The 19,477-nt window shown below is 38.6% G+C and overlaps 1 protein-coding gene across 5 annotated transcripts in view; it reads right to left on the minus strand.

Annotated features, from left to right (window-relative positions):
- The window catches only part of ORC3 (origin recognition complex subunit 3), a 61,452-nt gene that overhangs the window by 16,882 nt on the left and 25,093 nt on the right, over window positions 1-19,477 (minus strand). For all 5 annotated transcript variants that reach the window (XM_082633613.1, XM_082633612.1, XM_082633614.1 and 2 more), the window contains exons 12-13: window positions 11,233-11,349; window positions 10,281-10,360 (exon numbers count right to left, since the gene is read on the minus strand). In XM_082633613.1, coding sequence (XP_082489739.1) covers window positions 10,281-10,360; window positions 11,233-11,349 — 197 coding nt within the window. The remainder of the gene's footprint in view (window positions 1-10,280; window positions 10,361-11,232; window positions 11,350-19,477) is intronic.

Raw genomic sequence — 19,477 nt, forward strand, 5'->3', positions numbered from 1 at the left:
CAAAGTTATATAACACAAGGGGTAATGTCAGAAAAGTACTGTTACGTTTTCATTTAGATTACTGTTAGAGTGACTCCAGCAAGCACTTTGGACAAACCACATCTAATTGAACAAAAATTAACTAAAAATGACTAAAAAATAAAAATTAATTTTATCCCCCCAAAGTTTGTTACATATAGCGGTCCAAGTAGAAAATTAAGGATTGAGGGACTTTCCTGGTGGCACAGTGGTTAAGAATCCACCTGCCAATGCAGGGGACACGGGTTCGAGACCTGGTCTGGGAAGATCCCGCATGCCGCGGAGCAAAAAAGCCCGTGTGCCACAACTATTGAGCCTGTGCTCTAGAGACCACGAGCCGCAACTACTGAGCCCATATGCCACAACTGGTGGAGCCCGCACGCCTACAGCCTGTGTTCCCCAACAAGAGAAGCCACTGCAATGAGAAGCCCGCACACCGCAAGGAAGAGTAGCCCCCGCTCGCCGCAACTAGAGAAAGCCCATGCGCAGCAACGAAGACCGAATGCAGCCAAAAAAAAGAAGAAAATTAGGATTGAGTCTAGCCACCAGACCAGCATTTTTCAAACTGGGTTTTCAAATGGGTTTCAACCATTATTAGTCAAGAAACCATTCATTCATTCATTCAGTCAGTCATTCAATAAACATTTACTGAATACTTACTAATACCAGGCACGGTTCTGGGCATTTAAGATACACCTCAGTGAATCAAAAAACCCTGTCCTCATGAAACTGACATTCTAGCTGGGCTGGGGGGTGGTGCAGAGATAACAAACACTATCTCATATTACTATATATATGTTAAAAATTGGTATTACGGAAAAATATTGAGCAGAGTTAGGGGGGAGGGTTTGAGGGCAGGTAGGTTTCAATTTTAAAATAGTTATTAGGCCTCACTGAGATGACATTTGATCAAACATGTGAAGGAGGTAAGAGAGCCATACAAGAACGTAGGAGAAGAACTTTTCCTGAGAGAAAACAATGCATGCAAAGGCCCTACGGTGGGTGTATGTCTGGCCTGTTCAAAAAAACAAGGAGGCTGAGGTTACATAAGTGGAAGTCGAGACCGAGTGGTAGGCAATGAAATCAGAGAGAGGGAATGAAGGGCTAGATCATGTATGGTCATTGTATAGATGGTGGTTGTACCCTGAGTGAAAACGGGAGTTTTCAGCAAAGGAGTGACATTATCTGACATATTTTAATAGGATTATTTTGACTGCTATTTTGAGAAAAACCTGTAAGGGAGCATACGTGGAAGCAAGGAAGCCAGTTAGGAGGTGATGGCAATAATCCAGATGAGAGGTGACGGTGCCTTGGACAATGGTGGTACCAGTGAGGGAAGGTGGCAAGAAGAGGTTTGGTTCTTGAAATATTTTGAAGGCAGAACCCAAGTTTTTGGCTTTGAACAATTGGAAGGATAGGGAGACTGCAGGAAGATTCTAGGTTTCAGGGGAAGATGAGGCATTCAATGTTGAACATGTTAGCTATGAGCTGTATATCAGACATCCAAGTGCAGGTGTAAACAGGCAGATGGACATAAGAGTCTGGCACTGAGGAGAAAAGCGTGGGCTCTTGATTAAGCCCTGGGGCACGGTAATGTTAGGATGTCAGGGAGCAGAGAAATTACCAAAGAAGACTGAGGGGGAGGAGCATGCACTGAGGTAAGAGGAAAACCAAGAGAATCTAGGCCCTAGAAGTCATTAAGGAAGCAGTGATGAACTGTGCTAGATGCTGATAATAGGTTAATGCAAATGAAGACAGAATTGATCATTAGAAACATTTAGCAACATGAGGGTTGCCGGTGACCTTAATCAAAGTATATTGCTAGAGCAGAAAAACCAAATCAGTTAAAGAGAGAAGAGAGGAGAGAAACTGGAGATAGTGTGACGATGCTTTCAAATTTTGGTGGATTCCATCTAGCATTTACTTTAAAAGAAATAGAATAAAATTGAAAAGTAAATACATTTGTCCCTCGGTATCCATGCGGGATCGGTTCCAGGACCCCTGAAGATATAAATATCCGAGGATGCTCAAGTCCCTTATATTAAATGGCATAATATTTGCACATAACCTACGCATATCCTCCCAGATACTTGGAATCATCTCTAGATTACTTATAATATCTAATACAGTGTAAATGCTATGCACATAATTGCAAATACAATATAAATACTATGTAAATAGTTGCCAGTGCGTAGCAAATTCACACACTTTTTTTTTCTACTTTTTAGAACTTCTTGGAATTTTTTTTTTTTTAATATTTTCAATCTGTGGTTGGTTGAATCCATGGATGTGGAACCTGCAGATACAGAGAACAAACTGTACCAAAGTCTAAAAGTTTGAAAGCCAGCACGCTGGACTACTTTAAATAGAAAAGGAAAAACAAACGCATCGAAGACACGTCTCATTAATGCTGAAAAAGCTATTTATCTTTAACCAACTTGATTAAGTGATATCTCTTTTGCGTAAATGGTTCGAAACAGACTGTGATACTTCATGTGTTGAAAGCTTTATAGATTGTTATTTTAAAAAAATAGTTTCCTTAACTGAGACAGAAAGAGAATCATTTAGCAACCACGTAAAAGCAATCATCCTGCAGGGCAATGAGTGTGCTGCTTCACCATGCAGAAAGGCAACAAGTTCTGGTTAAGTACTGAGTATAGAAACGTCTGATTGAGAACAAGCTAGAAGGAGAAACCGGCCAACCCATGGCTAACGCAAAGGTCTTCTGAATAATGAGTTCTCAAGTTCTAAACAGATACTACCAGTATAAAACAGCTTCCAAAAATATTCAAACACTCAAACCTGCAAATAGATCAACAAAGGCTAGAAGAAAGCAAAACAAAAAGGCTTACCAAAAAAACATTCACAGAGACTGTCTTCTTCCAAGACAACACAACAAAGTAATCACATATGATCCTAACAAGTGAAATAGAAACCAAAACTATGCATAATTCCTTTTAACACTGATATTTCATATTAGATGCCACTTCCTCCAAGAAACTGCTCGACCTCCCAAACAGAGGTTAACTGTCCAGTCTTTTAGTTCCTTAGTGCCCTAGACCTCACCCAGCACAGCACTTATTACTCTGTATTCGACCTGCCTGTCTACTTATCCACTTTCATCTCCCACTGGGCCAAAATTCAGTGTGGGTAAGGACCCACACTGTGTCATCTTTGTCATCAGTCAGTGACTGCACGTATCAAGTATTAAAAAAACATTTTTTTAATGGATGAACAAGGCAGTGGCCATGCACTGAAAAAGAATTTCATGACCTAACGTGAAGAATAATTTCTCTGTTTTCACATTGGCTCATGGAGGGGAGCACCTGAAAGGCACGGGGCCCTTTGTGGAACCCCATGCTCTTTTCAGTATGTCAAAATGAATCAAGTTAACGCTACCATATGGTTAGAGACAACTTTAGCAACATAAAATATATACCTATTTTATTGATGTACTACAAAAGTACAATCCTGAGTTCAGGAGAAATATAGTTGTCAAACTCAGGTTGATCAGCAATTTCTGATTTTTTAAATTAATATTTCTTAGCTACCTGTTCATTTTACTAGCAGAAAAGTGGCAGTACGCACTAAATTTTTAATAAAGAAAAACAAAATACAAATGCAGATCTTGTTTCTGTTTACTGAGATAAAAACCATTGTTCACTATTAGCAGTGGAATACCTTAGTCTAGTTTTGGAACTAATTTGAGATCAAGTGCCTAAAGCCATCCAGCTTCTTTTTCTTTGATGGCTTCATTTTTTCCCCTCAATTTTTTGTACCCCTTTATTATTCCCCTTTATTTTCTAGAACAGCGTTTCTCAAAGTGTGGTCCCTGGACCACCTGTCCAAATGTGGTGAAGTGCTTCTTAAATGCAGATTCCTGCTGACCACCACACCCAAGTGCCCAGCAGTCAGATCAGAATCTTTGTGGGGAGGGTAGAAATCTATACATTTAATACCTCGACTGATTCTTATGTACACTAAAGTCTGAAAACCATTACTCCAAAAACAGTGCCACTCAGCATCTTCTGCTTTAAAATGAACTTCAACAATTCAGCTGTTTGATTTTACCAGCAGCACACAGAAAACTGTGGAGGGCCTGATATGATGCAAATTCAGGATTAGCAATCCCTGTTCTAAAAGAAATCATATTTTAGTGGTGCACTCTCATATAGCTTCCGCATGGATAAATCTTGATCATCAAAAGTTAGATTATTGCTATTTAGGAAGCACCTCATATACTGTGGAGCTGTGTCATTTTTCATAACAAGATCTTTAAATATCATCAAAATTTGATCTGCAAAGTCAGGAAACTGCATTATTTAGACTCTAAATCTCTAACCTCTTTGAACTAAGCTAAAGTGATCACATGTTAATATTATTACTTGAGTCATGTTTTTTTAACTCAATGAAAGCTGAGCTGACCTGCTAATATATTACTGTTTAACTCAAAAGCCTTATTCAGGAATTAGAATAATCTCTTTCAGCCTAACGTAAATTCCCTCAGCTATCACTCAACTTCAATTTACAAATGTGTTTCTATGGCAAGCTCATAAGGTTGCACTTGGGATAAGCAGACTAGGCACTGTGGCTCCTTTCACGTACATGCCTGCACACTGTGTCAAGATGACTAGTGTCAAGATGGGAGGGGGTCTGAGGCCACAGAAGCTTGCTCTGCTGGCTCATTTTTAAATTTTGGGGGCTTCCCTGGTGGCGCAGTGGCTGAGAGTCCACCTGCCGATGCAAGGGACACGGGATCGTGCCCCGGTACGGGGAGATCCCACATGCCGCAGAGCGGCTGGGTCCGTGAGCCATAGCCGCTGAGCCTGCGCGTCCGGAGCCTGTGCTCCGCAACAGGAGAGGCCACAACAGTGAGAGGCCCATGTACCGCAAAAAAAATAAAATCAATAAAAAATTAAAATAAATACAATACAATACAATAAATAAAATTTTGGGTACGCTCTCATCATGGACTACTGGCCACAAACCCATATAACTTTATTTTTATTCTCGAATAATTGGAATACCAGGGCTGAAAAACTGACTGAACTTCGTTTGAAGATTCAGATTTAAATTCCAGCTCTGCCAACTGCAGAAAAGTCACTCAATGGTTCTGGCTTTGGTTTCCTATCGGGGAAAAACAATGGGATAACTCTAGATGAGGGATTTTCAGTTGACGGGGTGGGGGCACAGTAAATTCTCCTAAGACGAGGGGCACGCTTTTCATTACCCCCCAGTCTAAGGACCATTGCTGTGGTGCTGCACGGGCGCTGCTGGCAGAGGGCAGTGTGCTTCAGTCCAGCTGAGCTCTCACGGGCCTATACGTTGAGGACTTTATGATTTATGTCAGCCCATAAAACCTTATTACTGAAGCATGGTTTTTCGAAGTTTAAAAATTATCTGTCTACTGTTGGATTTTTAGGTGGCTGTCTAGAAATTTTCTCCATTAGAAAAAAGGTCAATGTTTCCTCTTAATGTCTTTCATGCCCGACCAGGAAAAGCCACTCACCCAGCTCAATGCTCGGTTAGCGTAATTTTTACCACATTCTGTTCCCAAATTGTGTTTTAACTTAAATATACCCTTATATAATGACACGCAGTTGAGTGAAAATTAACCAACTCATATCCTGTAAAAGAATGTGGTCTTCATGCTCCAAGAGTTGACTGAGAGAGCAAAGGTCATGGAAGACATGCAGAATCATTGTAATCATGTCAGATTATGACATATTATAAATGCATGCTCTCATGCCACGGTGCAACTGAGCCCACACGCCACAACTACTGAGCCCGCGTGCCTCAACTAGAGAGCCTGCGTGAGGCAAAGTACAAAGCCCACACGCTCTGGAACCCACACGCCACAACTACAGAGCCCAAGTACCCTGGAACCCATGCGCCACAACTAGAGAGAGAAAACCCGCACACCACAGCTAGAGAGAAGCCCACACGCCGCCAACAGAAAGAGCCTGTGTGCCGCAACAAAGATCCCCATGTGCCACAATGAAGACCTGACGCAGCCAAAAAAAAAAAAAAAAAGTTAAAAAAAAATGCATGCTCTCCACACATCAGTGTCTGCTGCCTACATTTTAAAATAACTGTGATGTAAAATTCTATAGGTCTTTTTCCACTCATGAATACTTGACATTTTTCAACATTATTACAAGTTCCTTGTAAATATTTCTTAATTGAGATATAACTGACATATAACACATTAGTTACTGGTATACAATACAATATATGTATATTTTGTGAAATGATCACCACAATAGGTCTAGTTAACATCTGTCAACTCATGTAGTTACAATTTTTTTCTTTTGATGAGATCTTTTAAGATCTACTCTCTCAGCAACTCTCAAAATACACGATACAATATTATTGACTATAGTCACCCTGCTGTACATTACATTCCCAGGGTTTATTTATTTTACAACTGGAAGTCTGTACCTTTTGACCACCACCAACTTTGCCCACCCCCCCACTTCTGGCAACCACCAATCTGTCCTCTGTATCTATGAGTTCAGTGTTATGGCAGGATTTCCTTCTTTTTATTTCTGAATAATACACACACACACACACACACACACACACACACACACACATCTTGCTTATCCATTCATCCATTGATGGACACTTAGGTTGCTTCCATGTCTTGGCTATTGTAAACAATGTTGTAATAAACATAGGGGTACAGATATCCTTTTGAGTTAGTGCTTTTGTTTCCTTCTGATAAATACCCAGAAGTGGGATTGCTGGGTCATGAAGTAGCTCTATTTTTAATTTTTTGAGGAACTTCCACACTGTCTTCCATAGTGGCTGCACCAATATACATTCCGACCAACTGGGTACAAGTGTTCCCTTTTCTCCACACCCTCATCAACACTTGTTTTTTTGTTTGTTTGTTTGAAATAAATTTATTTAGTTATTTTTGGCTGTGTTGGGTCTTCTTTGTTGGGTCTTTGTTGCTGCACATGGGCTTTCTCTAGTTGTGGCGAGCGGGGTCTTCTCTTCATTGTGGTGCACGGGTTTCTCACTGCAGTAGCTTCTCATTTCGGAACTTGGGCTCTAGGCGTGCGGGCTTCGGTAGTTGTGGCACGTGGGCTCAGTAGCTGTGGCTCGCACACCCTAGAGCGCAGGCTCAGTAGCTGTGGCGCACAGGCTTAGTTGCTCCACAGCACGTGGGATCTTCCCAGATCAGGGCTTGAACCCGTGTCCCCTGCATTGGTAGGCAGATTCTTAACTACTGTGCCACCAGGGAAGTCCAACACGTGTTATTTCTTGTCTTTTTGATGATAGCCATTCTGACAGGCAATAACTTATTGTGGTTTTGATTTGCATTTCCTTGATGATTAATGATGTTTAGCACCTTTTCATATACCTGTTGGCCATCTGTATGTCCTCTCTGGAGAAATGTCTATTCATATCCTCTGCTCATTTCTTCATCAGATTTTTTTTTTCTATTGTGTTGTGTGAGTTCTCTATACAATTTAGATATTAACCCCTCATCAGATATATGATTTACAAATATTTTCTCCCATTCTGTAGGATACCTTTTCATTTTGCTGATGGTTTCCTTAACTGTGCAGAAGCTTTTTAGTTTGATGTAGTCCCACTTGTTTACTTTTGCTTTTTTGCCTTTTTTGGTGTCAAAGCCAAAAAAACACTGCCAAGACCAATGTCAAGGAGCTTACCACTTATGTTTTCTTCTATTTTTATGATTTCAAGTCTTTAATCCATTTTGAGTTGATTTTTATGTATGGTGGAATACAGTGGTCCAGTTTTCCCAGCATCGTTTATTGAAGACTGTCCTTTCCCCATTGTATATTCTTGGCTCCTCTGTCATAAATTAATTGCCCATGTAAACATGGGTTTACTTCTGGGTTCTCTACTCTGCTCCATTCATCTATGTGTCTGTTTTCATGCCAATATCATACTGTTTTGATTACTATAGCTCTGTAATGTAGTCCGAAATCAGGAAGCATGATGCCTCCACCTGTGTTCTTCCTCAAAACTGTTTTGGTTCTTCAGGGTCTTTTGTGGTTCCACACAAATGTCAGGAATTAAGTACTTTTTAATAGTCAAAAAATATTTCAACAAGTAGATCTATGGTTATTTAAACATGTCAGTTTCCAGATAAAATGGATTTTTCAAGAGAAATATTGCCATTAAAGTACTTCTTAACAAAAATTTCAAATTGGAAATGTTACTAGACTATGTTTCTAACAGTTCCTTAGTTTTTCTTTCCAAATTAACATTCAGTGATCATTTTAACCTTATTTTCTCTTATGACTTCAATTATTTGACGACACAAGACAAGAATGTCTGGTTTCCTAAATTCAGATGTTTCCTACTTAGAATGCCTAAACTGATGAGTGTCCCTGACTTTTTCTCCACATCTAATCTGTACAAAGGGGAAAAGAAGAATTCTAGTTTGGAGGTTGCCAGATTCCTTTCTCTCTTGTAGTTCCCAGACTCTTGCCTGCCCTTGCTGTAGCAGCTATTGTATGTTTGATCCTTAGTGTTTTTAATATTCCTATGTTTCTGACCTCAGCTTAGCAAAATGACAGAAACTTTGCTTTCTGTTCACTGCTTCTGCTTTACTCAGATCCCCACATCCCTATTTTAGAGCTTAGCAAAAAACAGTGGAAAGTATAACAACTTTGAAGTCAGACCTGGATTAGAATCCTGGTTCCATCAACAACTATGAGATCTCAGGCAAATCACTTAAACCCTCTCTATGCTTCAGGTTCCTCAGCTGTAAAGTGTGGCTAACAGTGTCTGCCACAGATATGCACTGAGTATTAGACTCAGTACTACTCAGGAAAATGTACTGAAAGTGCCCAACACAGCGTGGCACACAGCAAGCCTTCATAAACCCTGGTTACTACTGTTCAATAGTGCATACCATTACTATTATTGCTCACATTTCCTTACCCTAATTTGGAACTGGCATTCTTGATCCCTGACTTGAACCCCAAGATTGCCAGTGCCAGGGAGATGCAGAAGGAGAAGAACAAGTCCCTCCCTGACAAAGAAATCTACAAATTTGGAAATACCCAACTGGAAAAGGAAGGCAATTACTAATCACGAAGGTTAAAGAGGAAACCCAGCAAGAATCAACTGGGTGCTTGAGATAAGTATGTTGACTTGAATAGAAAACAAAAGAAGTCTCAGAAACATTCCAGTTGAAGTATATAAATACATAGAAATCTGTTATTGGCATTTAAAAAAATGAAATAAAACATAGCTTTTCAGTGGCAATGAGGAGTTATTTTTCCAGATAGCATAAAATTAGTTTCCTATCTTAAGCTGCACCTGCTAGATTACTAACATTTGTATTATTAAGTCTCCGGACTTAAAGTGCTTTTAATGTGAATTTTCCTCCTACTGTGCCCATCTGTTCTTTTCTTGTGGGCCCAGGGAAAGCCACGACTTAATAAATATTCAGTTCTCAGACTTCTTTATGATATTTTCATATAAGCATTTATATCCACTGAAGAAAATTATAAGACTGTGCTCAGAAACTTAACTCCACTTGATTTCCTTTTTCTCACTATCCAAGTGGTCATTATTTTTATGAAAGACTAAGAAGTCACCATACATATAAGAAGTGAAGCCAAGGAAATAAATAATTTTAACTTTACAAGGTAAATTTGTCAGGGATAATAAGTGATCTTTGATATCTGATAACACCAAGATATCTTATTTATCCATATAATATTAGACAAATAATTTATAACTTAGCCAATATTAAATTAATGTGGAGAGAGCCAGCTCAGTGGATAGAGCCAGTTCAGGTGGGAGAAGGCATCAAGGCCACTGCCTACCGGTAGCTGCTCCTCATCAAGGTCAGCCGTGGCCTCCTTCACAGGATGCATTTCACCCAGTGATGCTGCTCCTCTGCCCAACCAGGTCAGGGCCATGTGAGCTTGCTTTCCATGACCACCTTCCCTACCATGACAGCCATCCTACCATGGCTGGATGGAAATGATCCATACCTAAGTTCTCCCTGTGTAGTGTCAATATTTCACTAAATAAACACTCATTTTACTTTAAAAATCAAAAGTTCAAAAACAAGGTAAAACCAGCAAAGAAATGGATGGTTGCTACATTAAAAACACTATAAGCTACAAACATAAATTCAAGACATATACAAATATTAGCTACAACATGGTTACTTATGAAACTCCTTGGCAGGCATAGTTCTAGAGGCAGGTGTTACTTATTGGCAGGCTTAGAGCAGACAAAAAAGGAAAAAAACAAACTACCTCAGCAGCTGCAAAGCCGATGCATACTCCTCTGAATCCCCTATGTTCTTTTCTAAACACGTGCAGTACAGCTCTCTGATCTGGAAGTGAACAGCACACTTGTGAGGAATCAAAAGTGATCTCCTAAGTTTGCACACTATGTTTGGAAAAATCATAAATGGTCAAGTCAAAAAAAAATAATGTCATTAAAAACAGCCACTTTCTGTAGATGACAACAGACTTGGCATATATCACATGGATCAGGCATTTACATAAAACACCATTCACATGAAAGCAAAATGAGACCATATTGGGATTGGCTGATATCACCGGTCACTTTGAAATAAGAAAATTATTAAAATGATGATGTGATTACTAAAAAGGTTTAATGGCAGAAAATGTCTTATAAACAAGTCATTCTTACATATTTATATTTGTTCTCTAAACCTTTGAGTTAAGGATGCAAAGATTTAGGAATACAGAATTCTTCCATTGCATTCACTCGACAGGTGGTTCATAGGTTTATGCTATGACACGAAGGCCAGCAGAGCATAATTTTGCAAGGAGCAAATTCTTAAACTGCCTCCCTTTAGCTCTGGGTGTAATGCAAGGTTAACCATTAAAGGGTCTCAAACAGATTCCTTTTTCCATTTCACTGAAGTGGAGGATCAGCTCTCTCAGTATAAGTGACAAAGAAATGTTAAAGAAAAAAAGTTTAAATGCCTTAGCACATGTACATTGGAGAGAAAGCAACACCACTTGGATTCATATGGCTGTTTCTAGTTGTGGCCATCAGACAAAAAATACTGTTTCAATAACGAGTAAAGTATACAGCTGGAATGGATTTAGATTGCGTACTCACTGCAAGATTTGGATCCATTTCAAATTCTGATGCCTGAATGCTACCAAACTCAAAGCAAAAAACCACTAATATTCCTAGTTTGTAGATTCCAAATGAGTAAGTTCTGGTTACCTGTCGACCCAGTGGGTACTTGGGAAGAGAAGAGGTGAACTGATGAAGACATCTCAAAACCAGGAAGTAATTTGTATGGTAAACATGCAGGTTTTCTAGTAATGACTGTGTTTCCTCCTAAAAAAAAAAAAAAACATAGAATACATTACAAATATGTAAGCCAGCAATTAAAAGAATAAAATACTAAAATCTAATTCATGGGTGTATATATATATATATAAAATTTCTAGAAAACTGATGAGAGAAGATTCAGAATTACAAATTAACCTTAATCCTGAGAATTTTTAATGCACACAAAATCTAGGATAAAGACTGGATATTCTGTATTTAGTGTCAAGTCTGGAGATATTTCACACACACCAAAATTAATATTGTAATTTAATTTCCTCCTATCTACAGCACTGCCACAATAACTTGGCCCCCCAAAATACAAATGTGCAAAAGAGTGCCCGCTGGATGCCTGCCCATGCTAGTCACCTGGTGTGTACCACAGCAAGGTATGCCCATCACCCTCTACCTCACTGGCATCAGAAGGGTGAGGAGATCACCAGAGCGCCCACTACCAATGTAATTAACGGTTGCTGAGGTTCCGCTTAAGATGTATGCATGCTTTTCTTAAAGTCCTGGTAAAGTTGTGTTTGAAAGGGAAGAAGGAGAGACTGTAGAAGAAAGACTGCAGGTGTAAACCTCTCCTTTTAGCTGGGAATCTCCAATACTGGTTTAGTCACTTTACCAACTAAGGGGAAAAAAAAGTGAAAAAGAGGAATGTGAAGCCAACAAGCGTTATAATTTAGAATCCAACAAGTATGATATGGAAGATAGTGTCTTAAGAAACCTATGGGATGACTGAGCTCACAAATCAATTTCAAAAGATTTTTCTTGGGGGCGGGGGGTAGTTGGAAGTGATTATGTTTTCTAGAACCTTCTGAAATGGTTTAGAAATGATTTTAAAACACTACATCCTATCAAGTACTTTTCCAGGCCTCAAATACTTTTATCACGGCTTATTTCTGTAACATTTTCTTAAGAGGATTATGATCTGTGGCATAGTCTTCAAATTTTTTTCTCCAATGAGAAGTCAAATAAAGGACTTTAACTACTGAGCTCTCTTTTTTTTCAGTAATATCTTGCGGATACCCATTATTTTCAGTGGTCAACCGTGCAGAAAATAATACCTCAGATATCAATAAATTCAAGCAAATCCAACATATATAAACCAACAAATCTGATATATTTCCCTAAACTCTAACTCAGAAATCAATTCCTTGGTCAGCGATCTATGGACCATTACCTGAAAGCATAGGGCAAATGAAAGAAAAGCTTTTAGTATCAAAATGTTTTCCCACCAGTATCCGAGTTAGTTGGAATTTCAAAAATCTAGGTCTCCTATCATAACAAAGGGTATTTTAACCACCACTGGCAAGGTATACTTTAATTCTATTTTCACTGTAAGCTATGACAGAGACTGCATAAAGCCACTAACTGTTTGCCTTGATGTGTGACTAAACAGCTTTTAAACAGGGGCAATATTCTGGAGAAAAAGGAATCTATTACTGAATATTAATCATACTTCTTGCTGCTTCATGCATTACCTATTACTTTTGCTTTGTGGAGTAACTGTAAATACAAATAACTAGGTGATATAGTAGAAATGAATGCCATCTTCACTGAATTTACTTGCATGTGGAGAGAAAAGAAATACTTGACACAGTATGGGCAATGTTACACGCTCAAGGAACTATATGCCCTGGAATAAGTGTGAGAGGAGGGATACGAACATGTTTTCTCCCAGATGGTCTTGGTCTCTTCACACTTCCCACTGTGGATCACATGCCCGTGCTGAGTGGAATGCTAGCATTTAAAAAACATTTTGTTTGGTTTTGTTCCTATAATATGGCAGACTATTTCATGTGAGGAAATGGAGTTCTGGTTGCAACGTTGGAAATAAAACCGGCTACATGGGACTTAACTGAGAGAAGATCTGTGATATCTTTCTAAGAGATTTTCAAGAGTAATTCTGACCATCCCAAATCTTTGCTTTATGTGCTGACTTTAGAACCTAATCTCCATATAAGAAAGATTCCACTGTTATTTATATCTATGTGCTTATCAGCTGCAGCAGGAAACATCACAAATGACTAACTTTTTCACGTAACCTGTTCTCTAAGTCCTCTGTCTTACTGAGATACCTATCTGCAAATGCCTTTATCTCTGCAGGGCAACAATCCTAATGCACTTCAGGAACACTTTTTCATAAACTTAAGTCTGGTTTTGATGTATGAGAAAATTTCCCACTTAATAAACACATTACAGCAGCACCACACTATGCTCATGCAAAAGCAAAGCCTGTTGAAACAGCACTCCTGTTTTCCATGCATTAAACTTTTCCTCGGGCATCCTTTCTGTACCGTAGTCATAGCTGACACTGTTTTATTTCATAATTGTGTTTAGGATGGCCCTTTTCAACAGAGATACACTGCCTAGAAATATTTATTATTTCCCAAAGAGATATGTTTTCTTCTGTTCTTGAACCATGAAGACCTCTTGGTCTCTACTGATCTTTGAAACAGATACAGGAACAGTGTGCTGTAAGAAAAACAGAGCAGAAACAACCTCCTTGCTCTTCCTCAAACGTTCCAGACATGCTCCAACCTCAGGTCTTTTCCACTTACTGTTGCTCTGCTTGGGACTCTCTTCCTACAGATTACTGCGCGGCAAGCTCTACAACTTCCTCTTTATTAAAAAGTCACCTTCTTGGGCTTCCCTGGTGGCGCAGTGGTTGAGAGTCCGCCTGCCGATGCAGGGGACACGGGTTCGTGCCCCGATCCCGGAAGATCCCACATGCCACGGAGCGGCTGGGCCCGCGAGCCATGGCCGCGGAGCCTGTGTGTCCGGAGCCTGTGCTCCGCAACGGGAGAGGCCACAGCAGTGAGAGGCCCGCGTACAGCAAAAAAAAAAAAGTCACCTTCTTGGTGAGGCTCTTATTTAAAATTTCAATCCCACTCCCCATGCACGCCGTCCATATTCCCTTTCTTTCACTGTTTTCACCTTAGCAATTATCACTAACATAGATATTTTACCTACTCAACTTGGTAACAGATAAGCTCCACGAAGGCAGGGGGTTTTGACTGTTTTGTTCAGTCCTGTACTAGATTAATACCTGGCATACAGCAGTCACTCAAAAAATACTTGTTGAATGAGGAAGTGCATGAATGAATGGAGGCCAACACGCAGTCTCTCTCCTAAATAAAAGCAACCGCTTTTGTCTTGCTGGGTGTGGGCCAGACTTAACTAATTTTTCAAAAGAAGACAAAAGTCTGAATTTGTGATGTAAAATACCTCAATTTGTAAATGTTGCCTCAGATTAAAAACAAAAACCACTATGGACCTAAAAAATCACATTTATAGCAGGCTGTCAGTTGCCAGTCAACGTGTAATACACCCTTTTAAATCAGCCATCTCCAATCACATCAATTCTGTCATTCATGTATTATTGTTTACTTACATGACAAGGCCTCTATCATTACTGATCTAGTTACTTTTTTTTGGAGAAGCCAATGACTATGTAAAACTTAAATATACATATAGGTAAAGAAAACTTGAGTAGAATTACATTTGCCATGATGCTTAGTTTCTGCATTTATTTCTCTTATTTCCACAGTGTTTATCACTTTCGTGTCTAGAATTGTATGCATGGGGTGAAGAGTGATCTCAAGAAGATTACACGAAAGTATGTAAAAGTGACTAAATTTCTGCAGTTTATTCCTATCAGATCATTAAACGCTGGTAAAACAAACATACTGAATTTTTGGATGAAAACACATCAGCTGTCCAAGAACACAGCATTTTCTTATTTATCATCTTGATAGAACTAAGTGTTATTTTTCTCATCAGAGAGAAATTTTGGCTGACAGTGTTTCCCAGATCACATGGCAGCTACCTAGAGAACAGCAAACCACCGTTTTCTCCCAGCTCTTGAGTGGCAGGAGGGCCAGTCCTCTCATCTGTCTCAGGCTTTTGTCCTGCATACCCCTCCCCAGCGTTTACATCAGACGCACGTGAGGAAGGGCTTGGATTTGAAGTGTCAAGTCCTCACACACGACTAGGCTAGCGCCTAGCTTGTTTGATCACGTTTGGTAGTTTGTTTGCAGTGGTTTTCTTTTTTCCTTCTCTTTTCCTTTTATTATTAATAAATCTATTATTCATAGGTTTCCCCCTTCCTTCTGCCCTTTGGTTCTGCCAAAAGAAACAGAAGAGGCATGGGCAAAGGTGAAAGGCAGGTCTGCAACAAACACACGATAAGCATACTAAATGGTGACCAGAAGTCCTTGCCCTACCACTAACTTGCTTTGTGATTTCAGATATTTCACTTCCTTTCTCTTGGCTGCACTTCCTCACTTGTAAAATCAGCATGCTGAATCAGATTATCTTTGTAATAGTAATATATTACAACTCTAAGACATTCTCTTACTTCCCACTCTCAATGGAGTTAAAATCTAGTTGGGCACATAGGCATAGTGGCATGAAACATTAAAAGTCAGAATAATAAAACTTAACTGTCACCTGCAAGAGACTGAATCTAAGTTTTCTACATACCATGAAGTTTAACCCTTTAAGGGCTGAGAACATGCCACATAGTTTTAAGTAAGATTTGAATAAAAATACATAAGTTGATTTTCTTAGATGAAGTACTTGGAATTAGTCACTCATTAAATATACTGAGGATAATGTAATTTCTTGGCAAGACAGGACCAACATGAATAGCAAATCATTACTAGTAACATAGAATGTGGTTGGTGTAGAGAGCACAAGATTAAAATGGGCCTAATCTTAGATATGGTATTGGGACAATGCATAAAAACCACTAATTGGGAAAAGCTGTTAATATTCTCCCCCCCACCCAAAACATTTGCTCATGGACAGGAAGAGAATTTTTCACTATTAAAAATCTTTCCAGGGACTTCCCTGGTGGTCCAGTGGTTAAAGACTTCACGCTCCCAATGCAGGGGGCCCAGGTTCACCCCTGGTCAGGGAACTAGATCCCACATGCCACAACTAAAAGATCCCACATGCCACAAATAAAAGATCCCACATGCCACAACTAAAAGATCCCGCATGCTGCAACTAAGACCTGGCACAGTCAAAAAAAAAAAAAAAAAAATCTTTCCAGTATTTCAAGAACTAGGGTTTTTTTATTATAGGATAATGATAACAGTTACGCAAATGTGATATGACGCCAAAATCTTCTTCAAAGCTCTCCTTAATACCTGACTTGAAACAAAATTTCAGGCACAAGCAAGAGTAAAAATTGTATCTCTGTAATTATGGTGAATTTGAAAGTCCTGTTTAAGGCACTTTTGACAACTTTATTTCTCATGAAATGTAGTTTCATAAATTAAAGATTTAAGTTAAAAAAAAAGAAAGCTTGATTACTAAAGCAATACTATGGGGCAAAAACATGGTAAAAATATGTCTAGTCACTATTCCTATTTCACTTAAAACTTACAGCTGTTTACCTTAATATTTTACCAAATTTAATTTCAATTAAATTTACGCACTAAAATGAAATTTTAATGAGGAATCTAAACGATTTAAGCAGTCAGAAAAAAATATTATTAATCTGTTTAATGAACAAGTAAATACAATCTTAGCATTCTAGAGCCAAAAGGAACTTTAAAGATTATTTGGTTAAACTTCTATTGAAGGCTTTGAAAGCTACTGAGTTATCAGAAGTTTGAATTAATGGGAGCTTGAGCAAGCTTATTCTGCTTAAACTTACAAGAACTTGATTGTTGATTATCAGAGTACACGTTCTGGCCATTGTACCTAGCTGCACTGTACAACTGTTCAAGGACAGACTACTCAGAAATGAGAAAATGCACAGAATCTTACTCTTTCATCAGTTGTATGATGAAAGAGTAAAGATTCTAAGGTCCCACCTTAGTTTGAACTTCTTAGTGAATCTTCTACAAATGTACATGATTAGGTTAGCTAAATTTTTAAACTTACAAGTACATTAAAAAAATTCATTCCTTAAGTTTATGAAATACAAAGCTGGTACACAATTTTAAAGCAGTATCTATGAAACTAAGGGTCCATAATTTTAAGGGAGGTGATTTTTTTTTGTCTTTTTGGGGTTTTTTTTACATCTTGATTCCAGTCAGAAGATAACTGAGATGAATCATTTGTTTAGGTTGGAATTTAGTAGCTTAGTTCTACACTTAAGAAAACAGGGTAAGGGAAACAATAAATAATGTTTCCTTCTAGGGAGTCAGTCTAATTCAGTGGTTCTTAAAGAATGGTCTCCAGACCAGCAGCATCAGCATTATCTGGGACCTTGCTAGAAATGCAAATTCCTGGGGCCCAGCACAGGACTACAAAATCAGAAATTCTGGGGATGGAGCCCAGATATCTCTGTTTTAACAAGTCCTCCAAAAGTGATTCTGATGTATGCTAAGGTCTGAGAATCACTCATTTGGTTTATCAGAGTAGAAAGCAAACTAGACTTCTAGGGCAGAAACAATCTTAATATAAAGAGTATAAATTTCTCTCAATAACGCTATGAGGTCTATGTCTTAGAAATCTGAATATAGAAAATGGGCACAAAATGATCAATTCTAACAGTAGGTAAGTCTATATGACTATATAATCTATATGACTGTATAACAGAGTATTATATATAGTATGTATGTTATAGAATATATAAAACAGTATATTTATATTGGTCTTAATTTTTATCATAGTGAAAAATAAATAGTAACAATATGATTTACATTTATAAGTTTTATTGTTCTATTTGTTTTTAACTCACTCTCACTTGCTGAACAGGCTTTGATTATCACTAATCCTATGAGGAAATCATACTAAGAAATTATCATCCAATTTCAGAGATAAGGAAACTGAGGCTTAAATAGGGTAAGTGATTTCCTTAAGTACATATCATTGATGAGCAGCTAGAGTTCAAACACAAGATTTCTGAGGTCAAGATCAGGATCTTCCCCTGTATCATGCAGTACCATATTACTGATTATCATATGGAGTTTCTTTTAATTTTTTTTATTGTAGAAAAATATAAATTATCATGTATTTTAAAACAAAACTATAAAAAGAGAAAAAGAAAAGCATTATAAGAATAAAATAGTCAAAGATACTTTTGCTCTAAACCAGAAAAATCAACATATTAATTTTTTTCAGAGATATCTTCTGTCTTTTGAATTTACCAGGTAGTCTGCAGACGACTTTTTCAGCTTAAGGGTACAAATCTTTGTGCTCCTTCATATTTCTTACTATGTAAGTCTCAGGAAAATACGCCTGTAAATGATTAAATATGCGATCCCAAAATGAATACAGCAAGGATAATAACAAACAGGGCCGGTAAGTGCAACAAATACCAGCACAGTATAAATAAATGCTTAGAAAATACACAAAAAGTTACTGAAAAGCAAAGCTAAATGTCAGGCTATTTCTGTAACAGACCAGCCTAGACATTCTCTCCCTTTGTTATCTCAATGGTTAAAGGTACTCTTTAAAAATCTATTCCTTAGGACTTCCCTGGTGGCACAGTGGTTAAGAATCCGCCTGCCAATGCAGGGGACACGGGTTTGAGCCCTGTTCCAAGAAGATCCCACATGCCATGGAGCAACTAAGCCCGTGCGCCACAACTACTGAGCCTGCGCTCTAGAGCCTGCGCACCACAACTACTGAAGCCCACGTGCCTAGAGCCCGGGCTCTGTAACAAGAGAAGCCACCGCAATGAGGAGCCCATGCACCCAACAAAGAGTAGCCCCTCCTCACCGCAACTAGAGAAAGCCTGAGCAGCAATGAAGACCCAACACAGCCAAAAATAAATAAATAAAATAAATTAATTTAAAAAAATCTATTCCTGGCTTCTGAAAATACTCTTGACAGAAAGTTCTAGCAGGAAATGCACTTGGCAACTAGCTGACTCAGCACAGAGCTAATCTACCTAATCTTGAAAAACTCAATAAACATGCACACATCCTCTCCCACTGGTTCTTAAGTTTCTTCTCTACTGAAATAACCTACATTAGGGTTTGAAGACTTCCTATACTGCTCTGAAAAGATTACAGAGATTATTAAAGTGATGATTAAACCCAATCTAGAAGTGATTCTATATGATGGCTCAGTGTGGACTCTACCTCAGAAATAACATTTAATAAAAGCCACTCTCCACTGTAATTATGTATGCCATAATTTGCTGCGTGCAGCAATGAAGACCCAATGC

This window comes from Mesoplodon mirus (genome assembly GCF_964341445.2).
Source record: "Mesoplodon mirus genome assembly, chromosome: 10".
In the NCBI taxonomy this organism is placed as follows: domain Eukaryota; kingdom Metazoa; phylum Chordata; class Mammalia; order Artiodactyla; family Ziphiidae; genus Mesoplodon; species Mesoplodon mirus.